General features: G+C 37.2%; 1 protein-coding gene across 5 annotated transcripts in view; it reads left to right on the top strand.

Annotated features, from left to right (window-relative positions):
* Positions 1-19,904, top strand: part of ICA1 (islet cell autoantigen 1) — a 74,200-nt gene extending 54,296 nt beyond the window's left edge. For 2 of the 5 annotated variants that reach the window (XM_061344699.1, XM_061344701.1), the window contains exons 9-16: positions 1,449-1,565; positions 1,953-2,047; positions 4,007-4,056; positions 7,387-7,449; positions 7,564-7,605; positions 11,474-11,749; positions 17,094-17,192; positions 18,986-19,904. In XM_061344699.1, the coding sequence (XP_061200683.1) occupies positions 1,449-1,565; positions 1,953-2,047; positions 4,007-4,056; positions 7,387-7,449; positions 7,564-7,605; positions 11,474-11,749; positions 17,094-17,192; positions 18,986-19,107 (864 nt within the window). In that variant the 3' untranslated portion in view covers positions 19,108-19,904. The remainder of the gene's footprint in view (positions 1-1,448; positions 1,566-1,952; positions 2,048-4,006; positions 4,057-7,386; positions 7,450-7,563; positions 7,606-11,473; positions 11,750-17,093; positions 17,193-18,985) is intronic. The other 3 variants (XM_061344703.1, XM_061344702.1, XM_061344704.1) reach the window with 3 other exon arrangements.
* The last annotated feature ends 1,189 nt before the right edge of the window (positions 19,905-21,093 follow it).

The following is a 21,093-nucleotide window of genomic DNA, read 5'->3' as shown; positions in this document are numbered from 1 at the left end:
TGAAGGAATTTTGTGAGCAAGTAACAGTCAGCCACAAAGTAGTGCCTGAGCTGGAACCAGAGTTAACTCAGAGGAAGTCTGAGCAGAGGAAGTCTGCAGCAGAGGAAGTCCCTGTAATGCAGAGCTATGCTTTCTTTCTCTGCATTGCACTTCTGTACAAGTATAATGCATGTTCTTATGTTTTTGAATTCTAATTCAGGTCCTCTTGGAGTCAATGGAAAAATTCCCATCAATTTTAATAGTACAAGAAGTGGAACCTAATCAATAGCCAGTACCAATGCAGTTAAAGGGTAACCTATTCCTTCACAGGTGATCTAGCCTGAGGTGACTAGTGTCCATTATTCAGAATCCAGGAAGTACACTTATACATGATTCTGGATAGCACTGTTACAGTGTCAAAAAAAAATAAATAATAAAAATGTGGCAATCACAGAATAAGGTAAATTTCGTTAATGCTTCTATTTACTAGTTCTGCTTTTGTGATACCTCATCTTTGGACATGCCTACAGTGCTAAAGTAGCTTATGACGAATTAATCTGAAATTCTAAATAGAAAAAATAACGTACTAAGAGGAAAAAAATGCAACTGTAGTATACAACAGATCCATTACTTTGGTTTCTGAAACACTGAAGTATACATTTCCTCATACAGACAAGTACTGAGCCAAGCAGAAACTAGAATGCCCCTACTGGGGATTCATCTGTCCTAGTTAACAGGGCAGTGCAAACAAGAACTGTGACATGCCTGGTCCTGCTTTTATTGTAACAGATGGGCTGGAGACTCTTAACTTTTATTTAATAGATGAGATGGATTTAGCAGCCACAGTTTTTCCTTTTTTTTTTTTTTTTTTACTCTTCTGATGAAACATACTACAATTTTGTTAAGCTTCCTACATTTTTGTGCTCATTAAGTTCTGCACAAAAGGTGGCTTATTTGGTTTAGCTTCAGCTTTTTGGGGAAAGAGGGGAGAAGATGGGTGAGATGCACAACTATGAATATCTGTGGGATAAATAAACTCACAAGTAGTCAGAACTATTCACATGAAATGTGGTTTTATTTTTCAGAAACTGAGTTAGGCATTGGGAATATGAACATGTTTTCACCTTCACAGCAAAACCATTTGATAAAGCCAAATACCCACATTGCTAACATCTGTGATTATTTAATTACTATATTCAGTTATTTAGCTTTTCATACAGCAGTACTAATTAATGCATAACAGAGACAAGCAGTAGTATATGTATCACTCCTGTAATCTCAAGAGAGCTGGCCTATAATGTCTGCTTGTTCACATGTCCAAATTTTGGCTATAAAAATGCTAACGTGGAAGCTGCACATTGTTATCTTGTAGCATATGGTCTTTCAGATTGCAAAGGGACAGTAAGGCTTCCTAATACCACACCTGGCCTCTACCTAACTAACTATCCAACATTTTAACACGTTTTCAGATTCAGGATACACACAGTACCTTCCCATTACACTGCAGTTGCCAAGGTTTTGTCAATAGTTGTGTCAGGAAAAAAGAGACTGAAGAAGTAAAGAAGCAGTGTATGAGGAATAATCATGTAAAGAATAATTTTTTTCTCATATGGGGGAAAAAAATAAAGGGACTAGGGGCAAAAAAGGAGGAAAAAAAAAAGAGGCAAAGCCCCCAAAATGGCAAAGAACATGCTGTCAGTGCCTGCTTTGCACATGGTGTATGTGGTTTTACTTAGAAATATTGGAAACAGAACATGAATTTAGAAGTATTCAAGCATCACCTTCTTGTATAAAAGGTGTTCATGTGACTCAATTTGAGTATCTTCAAACCTTTTTTTATTTTGCTTGAGTCAGGTATAGTTTTGATACAGCTCAAAACCATTCTTACTAATGTGGGTTCTGTAATTTGGTTTGGTCTTAAATGACACACATTCTATTTTGTTATCTTCATTTATGTTATGGTTATTATCTAGAGCTTACAAGATCCTGTGAATAAACTAACAGAAAAAGCAGAAAAGGAGGACCTGCAGATTGAGAGCACCAAATCAGTACAAGATCAGCAGAGTCAGTAAGTTGCATGGCTTATAGATTAGTAAGTATTTTTGTCTATAATCTGCTTTCTGGTTGCTAAAGTCTCCAAACATTTATAAATGGAAATGCAGACACAGCTAGTCTGGTCACATTAGCTAATAGGAAGCTTAATACAAGAATTCCTGAAATGTTGTAATGTGTACATGAATAAATTTTAAGGTGGAATTAAGAGATTTTAAAAGACCCGTTAAACCTTTATATGTTTTTCATCTTTCTTAGCCTTCTCTTTATTTTTCAGCTTTTGCTTCATTTTTTCTGTAATAAAAGAAATGGTAAACAACTACACATGGAAGAAGACATATGAGCATTGTATTTCTCCCTTCAGCAGAATCTCCTTTCACCTGGGAATAGGATATGGATTCCTGATTGCTTTGAGCAGCGATTAGTTTTTGTAATGTACACAGCATCAGTTAGTAATCCAATGAAGCAGTAGGTACTTAGGGTAAAGTACATCTAAGTGAGCTGATGCTATCAGGGTTTGAGTTACCTGGTGCTCTGAGGTGAGAGAGGCTCATGAATGAACTGCTATTGGGAGAGGAGAATAGGAGAATGAGATGTGATTACTCCCCTATGGGACCATCAGGATTCAGTTGTGAGGAGATGCAACGCTGATACAATCCTGCTGCCACCTGTTGTTTTGACTGTCCCTGTTTAAAGTAACCAGCAAAGGATCAGTTGTCAAAAAAGCAGAGAACAGCTTGACTGATTAGTGGGTTTTGATCAGCTATTTATAATGGATTTTTAAAGAGTTCTGTTTTCCAGTCCTATTTACTTGTTTAGATTCAAAATCACTGACCAAAACCAGTATATAAATTGGTCAGATTTGGTACTATTGAGATTAGAAAGGACTCGGCCAAGTGCCATTTGGCAGGTGGTTGTCTCCACAGCACTTCCTTGAATATGCTGCATGTCATGTGACAATAATAAGTAATTTTATAAATTGTTCTCCTCAGTGTTGAATATAAAGTTCTATAATGAATTTATGATTTATGCAAGATGTGTGCATTTGCACCTACTAGCAAATGCATCAGATGACATGTCATAGTTGTATTTATTTATAGATTATCTTTTTTCTTGTCTGTCATAAAACTGAGGTGAAAAAATATGTCACCATTTTGCTGTCTAAAACAAACCATAAATAAACATCTAAGATTCTAGAAGAATTACACAAAGCAAAGCTTTTAAAATCTGAAAACTTTCCACTGACAGTAAATATTCTTTATGCTAGAATTTGGCCTGACTCTAATTTTCCTCTTCTTTACCACAAGCATATCTTCAGGAGCAGGAGAGGTGATGACTCCTGTCCTGTCACTAGAGGATAGGAGGAATGTGCCTGCACAGACCTCTTAACCACATCAGCCTTGTGTCTCCTTTCTTCCCTGCTGGTTGAATAGCTTTACACAAAGTAACAGCAGTTAGAAAGTATTCTAGCAGAAATTCTTTACTGAAGTGGTTACCTTTTTATAAGAATTGCATGTAAACCACAGCTTTTTATTCTGTCAAGAGCTTTTTCATCAACACTGCTGTTCCATTTATTTGGAAATCTACGGCCATGGGACAAAACTCCCCTGACTGTTGATTTTTAGCTAGTTGGTTTGTTTGTTTTGAACAGTTGTATCACCTCCATGATAGTTATGAAAGACCAAATCTGGAGAAGCAGACTACACTATACTTTCCATTACAGAGATTTAGTTAGATTAAAAATGAAAGGGTGGTAGATTTTGATAGTCTTCAATCTAATTTTGGTTTTCAACAGACTTCTGCCAATGAAACATTAAAAGTTAACAGCAGACCAGCATATACAGCAAATGTGGGCGCCCATCTGAATTACTCTTGGTTTGTTATTGATATGATTTTTAATGATAGGACCAAAAAGAGAAAAAAAAAATCTATAGCCTGAGAATTATTTTATCTTTTTTTTTTTTTTCATATTAAGGTTGATTTCATTAGATGACGAGAGCCATACCAAGGAATCAAGCTACTCAGGTATTTTGTTTCTTTTTGTCAGAACTTCGTAAGTGCTGTGATACATGTTTTTTTTCAGTTTTATTTCCTACATATTCAGCTTCACCCAGCAAATCCCAACAAATGCATGAAACTTAAGGCCAGAAAGATCCATTTAAGCCAATCTCTTACATATTATATCACACTGCAATTCATTCAATTATTGTTAGATAGGTCAAATAGCTTGTCTTCCAAAGCATAATTCTTACCTTGGGCATGTCTTCAAGGAAAGAACATAAAGATTAATCCCTGGCAGTGTTCAAGGCCAGGTTGGACAGGGCTTTGAGCAACCTGGTCTAGTGGGAGGTGTCCCTGCCCATGGCTAGATGATCTTTAAGGTTCCTTCCAAACCAAACAAATTTGTGATTAGTAGGTGTCGAGATCAAGAAAACAAGCCACACCTAACATCATAGCTGATTCTACTCTGACAAGGGGCTTGGACAAGATGACCCTTCCAGCCTAAATAATGCCATGGCTTCAATGTATCTTTTTCTATTAAATTAAAGAGAATGGAAGAAAATCATTTTAACATGTGGTGTTTTATCCTCCATGACTACTTTATCCTCAAGACTCCTTTCAAATCTCCATTTTGATAGGCTAACTATATTGATGTCTTGAAGACATCTTATCTACTTTATTTATAGACTTTATTGCTATTCCACTGTACAACATCCCCTTTAAAATCTGAAATATATAACTGGACCTTTTTGATGTCTTGTTTCTAGAAGGTAAAATCACATTCCCACTTCTAAATCCGAGATGATCTCATTTTTCTGCAACATCAAGTTAGAAGCTCATATTTAAATTTGTTGTTTATCAAGACTCAGCTTCTTTTTGTCACAGCTTTCTAAGACTCGTTCTTCCTTTCTGCAGCATGACTTACATTCCTTATCCTAGAGGTATAACTTATGACTTAGCAGTATTAAATTATCCCAGCTTTGGCTACAGCAACTGTATGACTGGCCTGAATGACCACCTCTAATAGCCTGTTAGTTGTTTGCACATTTTGTTCAAGAGTGATTTTTGTGTTTACTTCCAGATGACTGCTAAAGCCATTGAATAGCAATGGATATAACAGTAAACCTTGCAGATCTAAACTAAAAACACTTCTGCTTTGCAGTTATTTCTCCTAACAACTGTTTTTTGAAATCTGTTAGTTTTCATGTTCCTAATCCATTCAATATGTTCATACTAGGTATTATGACCTTTTGTTTGGAAGGCTATGCAGTACAAAGACAAGTTGTTTCTAAACAAATATTTTTACCAAAGAAAGCTCATAGTTTTATCAAAGAAATCAGTTGAGGGTTTTTTTTTTAACTTGGTCTGCTTTGCATAAACCCACCTTTTATTACAGGAATATTTATTGTGCTTATATTCTTTTGCTGAATCAAATACTTGAATGGGATTTGGCTAATGTTTTGTCTAGAAGTAATGGTGAGCAACCAGCCCACAGTTACCTACAATTAATGAGTCATCTGTTAATTGTTGTTGTTGTTTGGGTGTTTTTTGTAATTATGACACAATATTAGGACTTTTCTAGTGTTTTGAAGTTTCACCTATTTTGCAGTTAATTAGATCAGATACCTCTTTGATGAAATATTTTAATATTCTTGGATACAAAATCTGACATATTTTCTTAGCAGATGTTTTCTAGAATCTCAGTTACTTATGGGCTGTAAAATATTTCACTATCATCCATAATACAAGTACTTTGTCTCTTTCTCCATCATCTCTAAAGGACCTGAAGTATCTTGGAATACTTATTCCTGCTCTGCTGAATTTTTCCATCTCCCTTTACTAGTGGGTCTGTGCCATTGCTAAGATTTTTTTTCCCCTTGAAGTACTCTGTATGTACTGAAGTAGTACAGATGTAGCGCTACTCACAATGGAGCTATGTTTCATCTTAGTATTCCTCATCAGCTATTTCTACTTCATAACTTTCAATTGATTATCATATGCTCTGCATTTTCTCTTATACTATGGATGTTTTTAAGGTTGGTGCCACAATATTTTCCACTGAACTAAGGCAGGCTTTTAGTGACAGATGTTCTTTCTTCGTTACAGAATTGTGGCTATTCATATCCCACCTTTCATGAACTTCTCTTTCACTTCCAACACACACTCCCCTGCCAGTCAGTGTAGGGTTGGGTTTTTCTCCTTTAGCTTTGTTCATTGTCCTTTTATGGAAGTGTCATGTATATTTGTCCTTATGCCTCTGCTATTTATATGAAGTGTAATCAGATGTGATCATCAGTCCTTAAATGACCATCTGATTCATTTCTGTCATTGTCCTAGCAAAGCCTTGTTAAAATAATATGATTCAAACAGCAAGCTGTTCTGCTTCACTTAGTTCTGAACAAACCTTGAAGTTTCTATTGAAAGGGTTTGGCATTCAATATTTATTACCCTATAGAGAATTTTATTTCTCCTTTTCAGCCTCAAGTTTGAGGCTTCCAGCAGATCTGCCTTCCAGTTCTGGCAATACTGTGACCAAGTCCTTCATTTGCCTTTAGAGCTACAGACTTAGCTGTCTAGAAGCTAGATTTCCTCAACAGTTAACGGGGAAAGGCATGGTAACTCATCCCTCCTGTTTTGCTACATATCTTAAATGGGATTACTGACCTGAGGGAGATGTCTTTCTCTTCACTGGTAGATGGAGATTGTTTTGACTCCACATCTAATTTAAGAGACTTGCTCAAAACTAGAAGTAGTTATAGTTGGAGCACTGTGGTATTTTTTCACCTCTGATAGCCTATAACCCTCAGCTATACATTTTCTCTCCTACTGGGAGGGAAATTAGCCCATTTATTTTTCTCCAGGAGAAAAGGTGCTTTTTCTTATATACTGACCTGAGTGCTTTGGGGAAAGATTCCTTTTCCCCATTCCTGGACTTGGCTTCATGGGAAGAACATAATTGCCAAGGAAGGTGATTTAGGGACTGACAAGGTCCTGGCACTTTTATGCTCTCTCCTGGCCTTTGTAAGTACAGGCTTCTAAAAGAAGTGTTTCTGCTTCTGGAGGACAGCAGAGACTTGTCTGATCCCTTTAGTCACCTCAGTTGGGTGTACTCAGCCTGGAGCTGGACTAGTGTGGCAGTTGGTGAGTCAAAGGAAGTTTCCCCCCAGATTATTATTCAGAAGTTTGCCTCACTTCTTAGAAATGCTTGTATCTTGGGCCTTTCATCCATTGTTACCAGGTTCATTTTAAACATAAATGACATTAGCCATTGCGTCTTGATCTTGTAGTGATGTTGTTTATATGCATGGTATTGTGAAAAGTACAATTTGACGTGCTTATGGATTTTAATTACAGCTGACGATGGCAAGGATGTCGCATCTACGTTACAAGAAAATCGTACCCACAAGCAGAACTCAGGTGAAGAGACTTAAGAAAACTACCTTTAGATGTATACTGATTGTCAGTGTACTGCAGATCTTCCTTTATTGTTTTTTTGGTTTTTTTCTTCTTTTTTTTCTTTTTTTGATTTAGGTGCCATAGATGACTTACTAGACCTGCAAGCTGAAGGAAATGGTATGAAACATTAGTGCATGTCTGGTTCATCTGTTTTTCTATTACAGGCACCAAGTATAATTTAAAACTTAGATCATAATTGTTTTCATAATCTGAAAGGTTGAATGAAATTATACAGCTGCAATATTTAAACAGTGTTAAAGGAAACTCCATATACATGCAGAGGCACTATAATGTGAAGTAAACCTTACTGGGGATAAAATGCATTGTAACAGGTGATTCAAGATTAGCTGTACTAGAGTATATAAAATTTACCCCACTTAAGTAGGTTCCACTGTATACCTTACCCCTCCTATAATATTTCACAAACTTTTCTTTTGGGTTCTTCAGTTGTTATACCACAACCCTTGGCAATACACTAGTAACAATCAGATTTTACGTCAGAAATGTACAAATTATTTTGGCATATTAAAACAGTATAAGAACTGGTGACTTCTTTCAGCCAGATAGTCAATTAAATCAGTTATGCTGTTCTCATACACACATCAGAAAGCAATTTTTCATTCCAGGCTCTACTCCTACCTTTACGCTTTTGTTAGATCTGTGGCAGCTCAAGGGGATGTGCTGTTTGGTTGGGTTTTTTTTTAAGCAAAGGTTGCTGTTTTACCATATGTAAAGATCTGTCTAAAAGTTTTATGTAGAGTTTTCCTATGCACTAAGAGTACTGCCTATAATTTCTCAATTGTTTTTCATTCATATATCTCAAAAGAATGAATAAAAAACCTTAAACAACAATAAAAACAACTGTGGCAACTCAAAAAGCAAGTAAAGAAGCAAAGAAAAAAATCCGTTAGTGTAGTTAAGTCAGATTGGGAGAGTAATTTGGGGTATTTAAAGCACTGCCTTCATGGTAGGTAAGGAAGAGAATTTGCAAACTCCTCAACTTCGGATTTGCCATGGGCAGTCTCTTGCACTGTGGGGATGGGGAAATTACCCATGTGGGGAATCACCCATGAAGGCAGAAACAGGGAAATTTCCTCAGCTTTCTGTTCAGAAGCAGCCCTAATCTGTGGATAGATAAGGTAGTGATGACTTATTTTCTGTGATTAATAAAAAAAGGTGAGTGCATGTCTGATAAAGGTCTTTTTTTCTTCTGGTTTTCCCCTTACTCAGTTCCTTTCCTTGTTGGACCTTCTTCGTGGAGATACAGATAATGCATACAATTGTTGGTCATGCAGGTTTAGCTATGTCAGTTGGAAGGCTTTTTGTTAAGTCAAACAGTTATCAATAGGAAAACAGTTGTGGGGTAGCTACATCACATAAGGATGATTATGTTAATGTTACAATATCAGCCATTTACCCTAATTTTACACACTAGCTAGCTTTAGACTAGTGAATATTGTATTAAGTGAAGCAGTTCAGTTAGAGGTACCTTTTAGTGTGTTTCAGTATCAATTCTCTATCCTGAGTTTCCAATCATGTATTATTGTAAATTTTTTTAGTTTCTCTTCCCATTTTTTTTTATTTGTACCAAAAAAATGAGGTGTGTTTGCAGTGAGCATTGCTAGAGGCTTTTTTCAAACAACTACAAAAATATAATGACATTCCTTTTTCAGTGTTTTATTGGGAATTTGGGGCTTTTTTTCATGGACATTTATAAGCTTAGGTCTGAATGTGCAGACAGAAAAAAAAAGGATTTTGACTGAAAATGGGCAGTGAAAACAGAAACAGGAAAAGAAAGAATAGAACATTTATGGGTGAGGTGAGAAAGTCGATATCATTCTAGTAAATTGCAGAGATACTACATGAGTAATATCTCAATAAGCAAGGCCGGTTTCAAGATGACATTTATTGCCAACAAGAGTAGAACTTACCACTGCTTACTTGAGGTAGCCTGAGCATAAGCACTACCCTGTCCTCCCCTGCCCTGGGTGCGTTGTCCCTGCGGGAAGATTGGAAGGACAACTGCTGAGATGAGAAATGGTGATTCCTGTGATTCCTGGTGGTCGTTCACACTACAGCAAGACCAGCTTATCAGATGTAAAGCTATACGTTGTACTTTCTCCCCCAGTAAAAATGGGACTACTACAATGGGATACCCAGGTGACGCAGTTTTGAACTGAGCTGTGTTGCTGCGAAGCTTTTGTTCGTTGTAGGTCATTTGTGGTTAGGTGCAGTGTTGGCAGTATGTCTTAGTAGATCTGTTACTGACGATGCAGCCTTTGCATCTCCCCCTGCAGGCCTTCCAAGTTCATGAAGGGGCCTCCTGAAATCACCTTCGAGATGCTGATGCCCTGTAGAGATCAGATTCTTAAGTGCCTTTGAATTAGCAAATGTGTTTTCCCTACAGAAGGCTTTACCCCTCTGACTCACCTGGTGAATAACTTGAGGGGGATTGTAGGTGCTTGGATAACATTTAACATTCTTTGCTGTTTATCTGAAGATGGGAAAGCAGCCTAAAAATTCGTAAGAACAAATTGTCTTCTACGGTATTTTAGTTCTAGTCTAGTGGGAACATCAGGAGAATTGACGTATTTGTAATGTTTCTATTTCTAGTTTTTGAGCCTTGTCAAGGCATACAGAGGTATATAAAAAGGTAAATTAGAATGGAACTGAATCTCACAGATGACTTTAGTAATGAATAAAATCCTTATGTGTTGTTTTGTTTGTTTCTTGGTACAAAGGTGTGGATTCTGACTCATCTGCCTATTTTAAAACAGTTTTGTGCTTTTTTTCTCCTCTGACTCAACTTCAGCCATTTCATTATAAATTATTACAGCTATTGAAAGGGAACTTTCCTGAGAAGGCAGTTGCATTTAAATTAAATGGCCTGTTGCAACCAGTTTTCGACTGTCAGTCTTTTACCCCAAACAGAAAGGGTTAAAGACATCTTTGCAAGTTGTATGCAACTTGGAGACCTCAGCTGATCTACCTGAACTTTGGAAAACTAAGTTGCTTCTGTGCCTTACCACAAGTATGAAGCAAGTATAATTAAGAGAAGCTGATCTGGCTATCAGTAACATAACATTATCATCATTGTTAACTACCATTTTTGTACTCCGTGTACTCCCACAGTGGAGCTCTAGTTTCCAAGTACGATAACTCTTGGGCTTCTGTGATAGTTCTTTCACTTTCCAAGTATTTTGTAAGCTAGAGAAAAGGATTACAATCCTGGTTACATGTTTCATGTATTTTATATAGCCATTTAACATTTCTAAAATAGGAAAAACTTGATTTTAAGGAGTAATGGCTCAAGTGATCTAAGAACTTCTTCAGCTGCAGTTCTGGTGCTAGAAAAGTAGCAAGGGGAATCAGAAGGAAAGTGGCCCCAGTTATTTCTCAGCAGCCTAAGAGAGGAAAAATAAAGATACTGCAACACTGAACAGTGTAGAAATCTCACTCTCTGTAGAGTTGCCTGTTCTTATGGGGAAATAGCAAATAACTCAAGCACTGGTCAGAAGGTCATAAAGGTGATCTTAAGTGTGTTCTCACAAAATTCCAGAATAATCCCCAATTTTTATTTATTTAAAATTTATACCATTCTGGGGGTTGATAGCTTTATATAATACTTCAAAAAGCAACATAAAATTAGTCTTCTCCAATGTTTTAAATATTAGACTATGTAATGATTTTGGTGTGGTGTTCAATAGATTTTTTTTTTAAACATACTTGTAATACTGTTTTCAATGAGAAATGAGTCTTAACAGCAGTGAGGTTAGCTAAGATAACTGAGAAATTATTTGTTGGATAAGCTACAAGTCCAGATGTCCAAAAGAATTAGGTCTAACATAGAAAAGAGCAAATATTCATGTAAAAATACTCCATCTCATTTAACATGCAAAACATAGATTGGATATTTTTAAAAGGTTCCTTCTTTTCTGTGTTTATCTAAAAAATGATTTATCTTGACTTTCTTGTTCTGAGACAGCTTCAAAGAATCAGTTTGTGAGGTCCTTGGAGTCAGAATCTGGTGATAATATGGTGTTACTGAATGAGATTCTCAACGCTTCCTCCCCAGACGATGGGGAATTTAGCAAAGAGTGGACAGCTGTTTTTGGACAGGTTACACTTGCTGATCTCACCATGAACTCTTCAGCTGGAGATATGGAAAGTACTTCATCATCTGTGGCCCCAACACCATCAGGCTACTTGCCGTCGCAACTGTTAGACCAAAACATGAATGACTTGCAGTCATCTTTACATGGTGAGAACTCATCTTGTTCTGCTCATGTTTCGGGTTTAGGTTTTAGAGTATGGGTTTCTGCTATGCAGAAGCTTATGTGACAGCTTATGTTGTGCCATAGCTGCAGAAACCTTCAAGTTAAAGTACAGCGTGGCCTGTAGAAAAATATGTGAGTAGCATATTTGTTTTTCTAGCTGTGAACATTCAGTATTTGTGAGTGAAGTACCCAAAACCTGAAGTCAAAATTACTGTCTTGAATGTTTTCATTGAGTTTCTGAAATGTTTTGTAGTCCTTTGAGATATTTTTTTCTGTAACAGAAAATCTGCTTGGGTTGGTTTTACTGTTTAATTCACAACTGTCTCTGTTAAGGGGCCAAAGAACCAAAAATGATTACTGTATTTTGTCTGGGAATCCTATTTCTAAACAACATGGTGAAAATCAGTTGCAGTCATTTATTTTCTGGGTTTTTTCTTTTGTTGTTTAGGTTTGGGGTTTTTTCCCCTAAAGCATCCCATACTGTTGTGTGCAGGGTTATGGCTAAGAGTAGAATGGGTTGTCTCACCCTAGCAACCATACAGGTGGATTCCGGTTTTAGGCTGGTTATCAACTCTTTCTTTGAGAGATACAACTCTTTCTTTCCCTTTTATTTCATACAGTTCATTTTCTTGGGTTTTCCAAGCTGCTGCTGGGAGGAGAGGAAAGAGGGGGAAAACTAGGGCAGAACTTTCCTGCTGCTGCTTTGGCTTTGAGGAAGGGAGGGAGGAAAGCAGACTGGTGATAACCAGCCAACAGCAACTACCTTCATCTTCCCCACAGTCCTGCTAGATTTCTCCTAGGGCTTTGCAGGCTGGAGGAGGACCTTGCCTTTTTAGGCTCTAACCCAAGTGATTTAAATCTCATTTGGGGAAGAGTGATGTAGGAAAGACTAGCAGACTGACTCCATCCTGAAGACTACTTCTTGGAACCCATGCAAGTAGTATAATCATGCATGATGTAAAATGACCTGTGAGTTTGGCAAGAAGAAAGGCAGGCAAATTTACCTTATAAATACAGTTACCACCAGCACCCATAAAGCCACATACTTGTGTTCACTGACTTCAGCATTTAGATGGAAACTGGGGGAGCAAAATTTGCAATGATGCACAGTTTTAGATGAATTTTGAGCTGAAAAAAATCATAGAACCATAGAATCATAGAATAGTTAGGGTTGGAAATGACCTCAGGACCGTCAAGCTCCAACCCCCCTGCCATGGGCAGGGACACCTCGCTCTAAACCATATTACCCAAGGCCTCATCCAACCTGGCCTTGAACCCTGCCAGGGATGGAGCATTCACAACCTCCCTGGGCAACCCATTCCAGTGCCTCACCACCCTAACAGGAAAGAATTTCGTCCTTATATCCAATCTAAACTTCCCCTGTTTAAGTTTTAACCCATTACCCCTTGTCCTGTCACTACAGTCCTTAATGAAGAGTCCATCCCCAGCATCCCTATCAAGAGGTTTAGTCATTGCATTGTCAAATTAAACAGTTTGTGACAGAAGCAGACATGGTATCTATTGAAAGGAAAAAAAAGAACAATGAAAAACACCTTTTCTTGATACAGAGACATAAAGAGATTTTAAGCAAAGTACTTAAAATGGCAACAAATATTATGGGATTTAATTTTTTCAGAGTTTTTACATATTTTTATGTGTAAACATGTTTTTGAAGGAAAAATATTTTTGAGGTGGAGATGAAAAACGGGCTGGGTATCCTTTCTGAGGCTGTTGATACAGCTCTCATTTGCACAAGAGACTGGCATTGGCTGTGCTGTTTGCTCTTCAAAATCTGAGCTTACGTATTTTTCATGCAAGGAACGCTAGAAGTGGAAAATCCATTCCAGTCAACATGGTATCCAGAAACCTTTTTGAATAAGAAAAGGAATAAATCTGAGCTGGAAGAATAAAACATGTGGATGTTTCCAAATGAATTTCCAGGGTTTTGGCAAAAGATTGTAGTAATTGATCTACTGGCATTTGAAAACTCGGGGCTAATCAGCTGAAGTGATTGTATCTGATAATCACCATGTTCCCAGTTGACTCTGGTTGCCAAGTAAAATTAATTTTTTAAACTAACTTTCATAGACTGTTTTCCTTTTTAAGTTTTGTGTTTCTCATTTTCTAACAGAAGGTGAAATTCTGGCCATTTTATATCTTGTCAAATCTCAGATTTAATCTTAGACTGCATTTCACTTCACAGCATTTCTTTCATAATCTGATCTTATCAACAAATGTGGAAACAGAGACTTTTTTTTTTTTTTTACCAAATGCTAACCAGAGTTTAAACATATCTCAACATCCAAGTTACTAATATTAGAATAAGTGAATTAGGGATATTTTTACTGAGGACTTGTGATACATCTCTACACTTTTTTTTTTTCCCCCCTCCTAATTGGTAGGATTGCTTAATAATTATTCGGTGTGAGGTGCTACACTGGAGCCTCAATGTTGCATACTTCCTGTGTGAATTTGGCCTTAAGACTCTAAAGATTCTTAAAACTCACATGCTTAACTTTAAGCACATTAACTTTTCTATTAACTTCAGTGGGATTACTTATTTTACGTTAAGAACGCTCATAAATCTTTGGGGCTTTGTTTTCTCTCTGCCTCAGATCTTAATCTGTAAAACAGGCACAATGTTATGCAGGTTATAAACTGCTATGGTCAGGAATTCCCAGCTCAGATTTTTTTCTGGCTGTATTTATAGGCAGGATCTAGCACAATGAGACTTTGAATTGTTATAAGACTACCAGGTGCTGGTTTAAAATACATATAATTGTATGTGTGTGTGTATAAGAAACAAAGCATGCTCCAAAGAAATCTTTTATATTTTCCTCCAATTGCAGCTTCATAGTTTAGTTGTCTTTTCCCTTTTTCAGCATTAGCTTTCTCTTTCATGAAGGTTATGGCTTCATGTACTTATTCAGAGCACTAAGGGCTCCTCTTTTATCTTCCCTATATGTGCATATATTCTAGTTGGTAAGAAAATGTGCAGCTCACCATTTCCATTTCTAAATTTAGTTGTGGTAGCATTTGTGAAGATGCTAGCTAAAAAGTAAGCTGTTTGGTTTCCTTGCTGTCTCAGCAATAATCTTTTGTCTAGTCATGTAACAAAGCCATCCTGTGAACAGGCAAACCAGAACAGGCTTAGGGCCAGCAACTGTTTTCAAATTGATAGGCTGCAGTGGGTTTTGTTTGTTCTCTGTAGCTCACTGTGAGTGGACACTAAAGGAATAATTCGTGAAAGTATTTAATAAAAATTCTGGCAGTTTTTCCAGCTACTTTCATAGGTGGGTAAGTTAATTATGAAAGCATCACAGCTTTTCTGAAGCATTTTTGGTTGGATGATTTTGTTGCTGCTGTTAGGTTCTTTTTGTTTCCTAAGTGGTACTCGAGCTACCTGTATTTCAATGAACAGAAAACTAGACCACAGCATCTCTCCCAAGGGATGGGCATGCTACTTACCCAGCCTTAGTCCAGGGGCTCAAAGGAGGGCTCCAAAACAGTTAAGTGGTCTGCAGTGTTTTTTCTGTGGTTTGCCAGTCTCATCAGTGTCAACCAACATCAGTGAGGTCTGGGGGAGCCAACTCCTGATCTCACTGAAGTCACTGGGACTTGCACAGAAAGTTTCCAGGCAACACTCCCATTCATTTATATGAAATTAGGATTTGGCCCTATTCACGTAAGCCATTCAATTTATCCATTGCCATCCACTGACATGTGAAAACACTTTTCTAGCAATGCATCTCCAAACACCCCCAAAAGCACTGCAGTTTACTGTAGTTTTGTGTAATGTCCTCTGCCATACTCCTCATTTGTAACACAAGCAGAGAAAATGCCTGGAAAAGTATGTCATTCTGAAGTGTTAGGGCCATACTTTTCATTATTTATGATTAAAATTTTCTTATTGGAAAGAGTAAACTGCAAAATCTGGTTTTTCAAGGGGCACAGGCTAACTCATAAGCCTTTATCACCCTTGCCTAGAACAAACATGTAAGCACTTTGCATCCGGATTTTGAACAACTTTTTTATTTGTTTCCTTATAGATACAGAGGATATTTGTGGCTTTAAATTTTCTTCTTAATTCATGTGATTTTATACAAACACTGTTCTTGCCACTTTTTAATAACACAGCTTGAGCTTCAGACCTTTTATATTCAAGGTAAGGTCAAAGAGTGATGAGAACAGAGAAAGGAAAGGGTTTTGTGACTTATATGGCTGTTACAGTAACTGTCAGTAAAGTACAGCAACTGGGTACCAGTATCTGATGGGGGGGAGGGACAAAGAGAAAAGGATGTGAAAGCTTGAACTTGTAGAAGAAACAGAATGAATAAGGAAATGCTAACTGTGTACAGATGAGTATCCTGTTTGTTCATACTGCAGTTAGATATGCCACATCCCTGGGAGGGATGGATAATTAATCAGGCTATACTTAAAGGAGATGTTACTGAAAGTAGAAATGTGACCTCCAGTCTTCTAAATGTGATAAAGCATGAGAATTTAAGTATCTTAAGCCAAGGATAAAAGTGCTCAGTTTTTTTCTTTATACATTTCTGAATTAGGGGTCGCCGCCTCTACTTCATTTTCCATAGTTCATCTGGCATCACTAACTGTATTTATCATTACTCTCTTGTACTTATGGAGTATTGATATAAGAGCAAAAGATTAATACTCTGTTTCACTTTTTCCTGCATAGTTACTCTTTTCCTGATGAGATGACCCTTTCAGATGAAGAACAAAGAAATGCTCCATTAAAACTTAGTTTTAAGTTAACTCAAAGTAGTGCATCTTGAATTCAGTTCTTCAAAGTGCTTTTCAAGGTTTTTTTGTTCCATAATTAATTATTTCAAAATTAACTAAAAAATCTGGGGTCTCCAAATATTTTTTTCTGGAATAGTTGACAAAACGGAATTGTTTGGAACTGTACAGAAAGGTGGAAAAAATGTTGAGCATATGTGATATTTTTACCCAAATGTGGTACTCTTCTCCCTGTGGCTGTGCTTAACTGCTGTACTAGCCTTTCAGTGAACAAGTATTAACTGTGATTAGATAAAAGAAACGAGATAAAATCTTCTTTTTTAGCCAGGTTAAAGGTTTGAAAAGAGTACAGTTGCCTGAATCTAGAGGTGATGGAACTGATACACAGATATTCTTTTCTTAAGGCTGTTGCTTGTCTGAAGTATCTGGCTGCAGATTTCTTGTGTACAAGGAAAGTTATAAATGACCATAACCATAAATGCTCAGCTGTGTGATGTGTGCATCATACTGCCAAACGCTTAGAGTTAACATTTTTCATGCTAATGCTGCTGTATTATTGAATTTTAGGATGGGCAGCTAACAGTGTGAGCCCGCCATCTATACCACAGCCAGCACAGAAACCAAACAGCCTGAATGTGAATGCTAACAAGACACCCCCCTTGAGAGGTGATTCAGTCATGTATTTTTTCAATTACTTTGCTTTTCCTTTTTAGCTGTGACTCTTGTATCTTTCCAGTTACTCTATCTTCCAGCTACTCTGTCTTAATAAAACCTATATTTATAGTAGTTACATGTTAATAAGCTTGTGCTCACTAATGAATCACTTTGTTTCGGTGCTGATTATATGTATGTGTATTTCTTTGGTAGGCTTCAGTGCTTGTAGTATGTCAGGAGGGTACTTTTGTTACTATGTAATGAGGGAGTTGAAACTACAGTTTCTTCTACTACTTTGAGTCACACAGAATAGCATCTGCATGCACTTTGTCTATGCTGAACAATGTTTTGAAGCTCTAGGAGGATATTGTGGCTAAAATACTGATAAGGCAGAAGAGCCCTAATTGCAAACTTGGTTTATAACATACATCATATCAGTAATCATCTGTTTGAAAATTCATTCACTTCATGCAACTGAACCAAGAGTGCATAGTCCTGCCATCTACTGAGACAAAGCTGTGCTCATTTTGACTAGGGTTTTCTGGATAAGTGAACCAAAAATATGTTGAATCCTTATTGATAGTTTGTAGCCTGTTCTGTGCATTCTCGTTTGATCAGAGGCTATGTTGAAGGTGTTCAGTTCAGAAGAAGAGTAACTTGTGTTTCTTCCCCTGCCTCCTGGGAATAAAAGACTGATGTTTTTCAGCTCAGCAAAACCAAAAAAAAAAGAGGGTTAAGGTTTTTTGGAAATGAATGTGATACAACAGCCATGGTGCTTCACCAGAAAAAAGGAACAGCCTTCAGCTGCTTTGAAATCTGTGTTTATTAAAGTGGCAGATACTCCAGTCTTGCAGAGCCTAAGATGAACATCATGCCAGGCAGAGTCTCTTTTACCCATAAATTCCTTGTGTCAGAAGGAATGCTTTCATGGAACACTATCTCTCTGAGTGGAAGAGCACAATTTCCTTCACTATCAGTATAGTACTTATTTTAATATCAGTATAATTCAGCATAGGGTTACAAAAAACAAAGCAAGTTATGATGGGCCTTCCTTATAGCACCCAAAATTGTCACTGCTTTAACCTGAACGTCTGCCCTGTTGGAATAAGAGAAGGTAGGAGACCTCTGTGAAATCTGCAAATCAGTATAGACACATTAGGTGCAATAATCCAGCTGCTGTTGGAACATACTCCTGGCTCAATTTTTTATAAAAATCAAATAATACACTCTAATACTAGAAGCTGAACTTGGGACTGGCTCTCAAACATATCCCCTCTCTCCAACCAATACCTTCACATTAAACTTGTTCCAGATGAGTAATGACCTTGTGTGGTCATATATACGGGGGACAGAACAGTTGCATGAACTGGAGTTAGGCAAAGGAGTCGAGTCCTGTAATAGAGGTTGAAAGTAAAATTTGCCCTCACTTTCGTTTTACTTTGTTGCAGGCATGCAGGTACATTGTACACAAATAAAATACCTTTCATGAAATGAAGCTAGACACGGTGAGATTGTTTCTACTTTTAAGTAAAGCAGTCTTGTACTTACCATTGGTAAGCAGCATACAAAATGCACAAGCAGACAGATGTAAAACATATATTCTTACTAAAGCTCTACATTCAGTTAAAGGTAGTGTTTTAAAATGCCATCACTCATTCTGATTTTCTTCTCAGAAGTGCCCTGAGTAATAAATTAGACAATAGCATAGCATTTGTTTGACCTCAGTCAAACATTCAGTCAGTTTTGTTTTAAAATAGCTGACAAGTCAGTACTCTTTTCTTTTCTTTTTTTTTTTTTTTTTCCAGAACCTACAAAGAATCCTAAAGATTTGACTGCCTGGTTCAGTCTCTTTGCTGACCTTGACCCGTTATCCAATCCTGATGCTGTTGGGAAAACTGATAAGGAACATGAATTGCTTAATGCATGACTCAGCTGCCTATGGTAACTCACATTCTTCCATTCATCAACACTATTTTGGAGTTTTAAAAAGAATAAAAATAAATAAGTGAAAATTAGTATGCTGTTGTGAAACTATGAAGTATGTGCCATGATAATAAAACTAAAGGGAATGAATCCCCTTTTATATAGGTACAGTTATTTGCTCTCGTTTTGTATGGAGTTCGCATTTATTTTCTACGTGGATTTACAAGAATTAGGGCAGGTTTCTTGCCAAATTAGATTATCAGCTGAAACACTGTCTTTGCCTGAGGTGAGGCAAAGCTAACACTGGAGTGAAATACAAATTGAAGACCTATTTTTTTATAATGTTTCTTCAGTAAATAAAAACATGTAACTGGGAAGGCTGCATGAGTCAGACATCTATCATGTATATAAAATATATATCAATGCTCTGTTAAAATGCCAACTAAATTTGTTTTGTTAGTACTTGCAGTGAAAAACCTGTGCCAGGGCTAATTATTGAAGAAATGCAGTTGGGTCCATGCAGCCATGGAAATTGCACCCTTTATGATTTAAGTTATTAGACAAACTGCACTACATAAATAGAAGTCATGCCCAGCAGGCTTCTTTTCTGAAGTTCTCTCCATTGCACCAACAGAATTTATACCTGTTTGCAGAAGTTTCTGACAACTGATGCTTTACCATGCTTTCAAAACATTCATATTTCTGTTGGGAGTATTTTTCATCCACTTTCTTTCTGAAGCATGCGTTATTTTGAGCTTGCTGTGACATTAACTCTTTAATAAAATGATTTTGACAAAAAGGTCCTTTCGTTCCCATGGGAATGCTGGTGCACTGTTGAATTGGTACATAACAAGCATCTGAGAATAAAACGTATGACCAGTTTTTAGACAGTACCTAATAACTTGCCCTGTTTCAGAATAGTAATCCAGTAGGACAGTAAGAAAATTTGAACTCATTCGGTGTCCCTTTGCCTCCCCATTCTCATTTTACAGCAAAGGAAGGGGAAAAGGATGTGGCAGTAGTAATTTAAGAGCACAAGTTGTGTGTGCTGTACTTTTGCAATTTGTTATATTTGGCGCTTTTTTAATTCAGTTTATTTTCCTTTTATGTTGGGGAAGCTTTTTGCTACCAGTTAACTGTACACTTAGGTAGACTCATGGTCTATTAGATAACTAAATACCTGCACTGGAAACCTGAAAATAGCTATGTAAACATAGAAGTTAACTGAATTGACCTGCTTCGTCTCAAATGCAGCACCCATCATTGACAGCCACACTAAGCAGCATTAATGTGCACTTTACAGCTCCTAGCTAAAACACTACATACTGTGACTATGGGTGTTGGACTGACCAGAGTTCATCTGGCTGAACCTTCAGCATGTTTGAAACACCTCTGTTCAAAACTGTAGGCCTGGAAGTGTCAAGGTACTTCAATTTTTTTCCAGAGAAATTTTTCAGATGTTTAGCAGAATGTTTTCATATACAACAGTTGTCTCTCTGTTCAGTACCCGACCCACCCATGTTACCAGCACTGAGGCTGGTAACGAAGGCATAGAAGCTGATGTAGATGTCTGTTTCTACAGATAAAATTTAATTCCTTCCACAGCATTTCCTGGTGTTTGGTACTGGCAGCCCCTTGCTCAATAAGCTGTCTTTTGTGAGATGCATAACCTTCTTGAGCATTGCGGGGGTAGCCTGAACTCCTGACTTTGTGCTTCAGCCTCTGGCAGTAAATAAGACACCTACAAAGTGGATTAACTGGGAAATACCTAAGGTTTATGCTGGGGTGCACTTACGCTTATGAGTGCTAGTTTGCAGGCATAATACGGGATTTTGCCCAAAGTCCTCTTCATCTCAAACTGTAATTATCTGCAATGCCAGAAATATTAGCAGCTCAAGAGATAGACAGACTGTTTTTCAGTCCAACGTAGTTACCACTGAAATCATAAAGCAGATTCTTGCAACTTTAAGCAAGTTTGTGGTTGCTAAAC

Source organism: Neopsephotus bourkii, unplaced genomic scaffold, assembly GCF_033783945.1.
Source record: "Neopsephotus bourkii isolate Nb327-2 ecotype Australia unplaced genomic scaffold, CSIRO-AGI_Nbou_v1 NB_233, whole genome shotgun sequence".
NCBI classification, from domain to species: domain Eukaryota; kingdom Metazoa; phylum Chordata; class Aves; order Psittaciformes; family Psittacidae; genus Neopsephotus; species Neopsephotus bourkii.
Note: the sequence above shows the minus strand (reverse complement) of the source record. Positions and strands in the feature narration are given on the sequence as shown.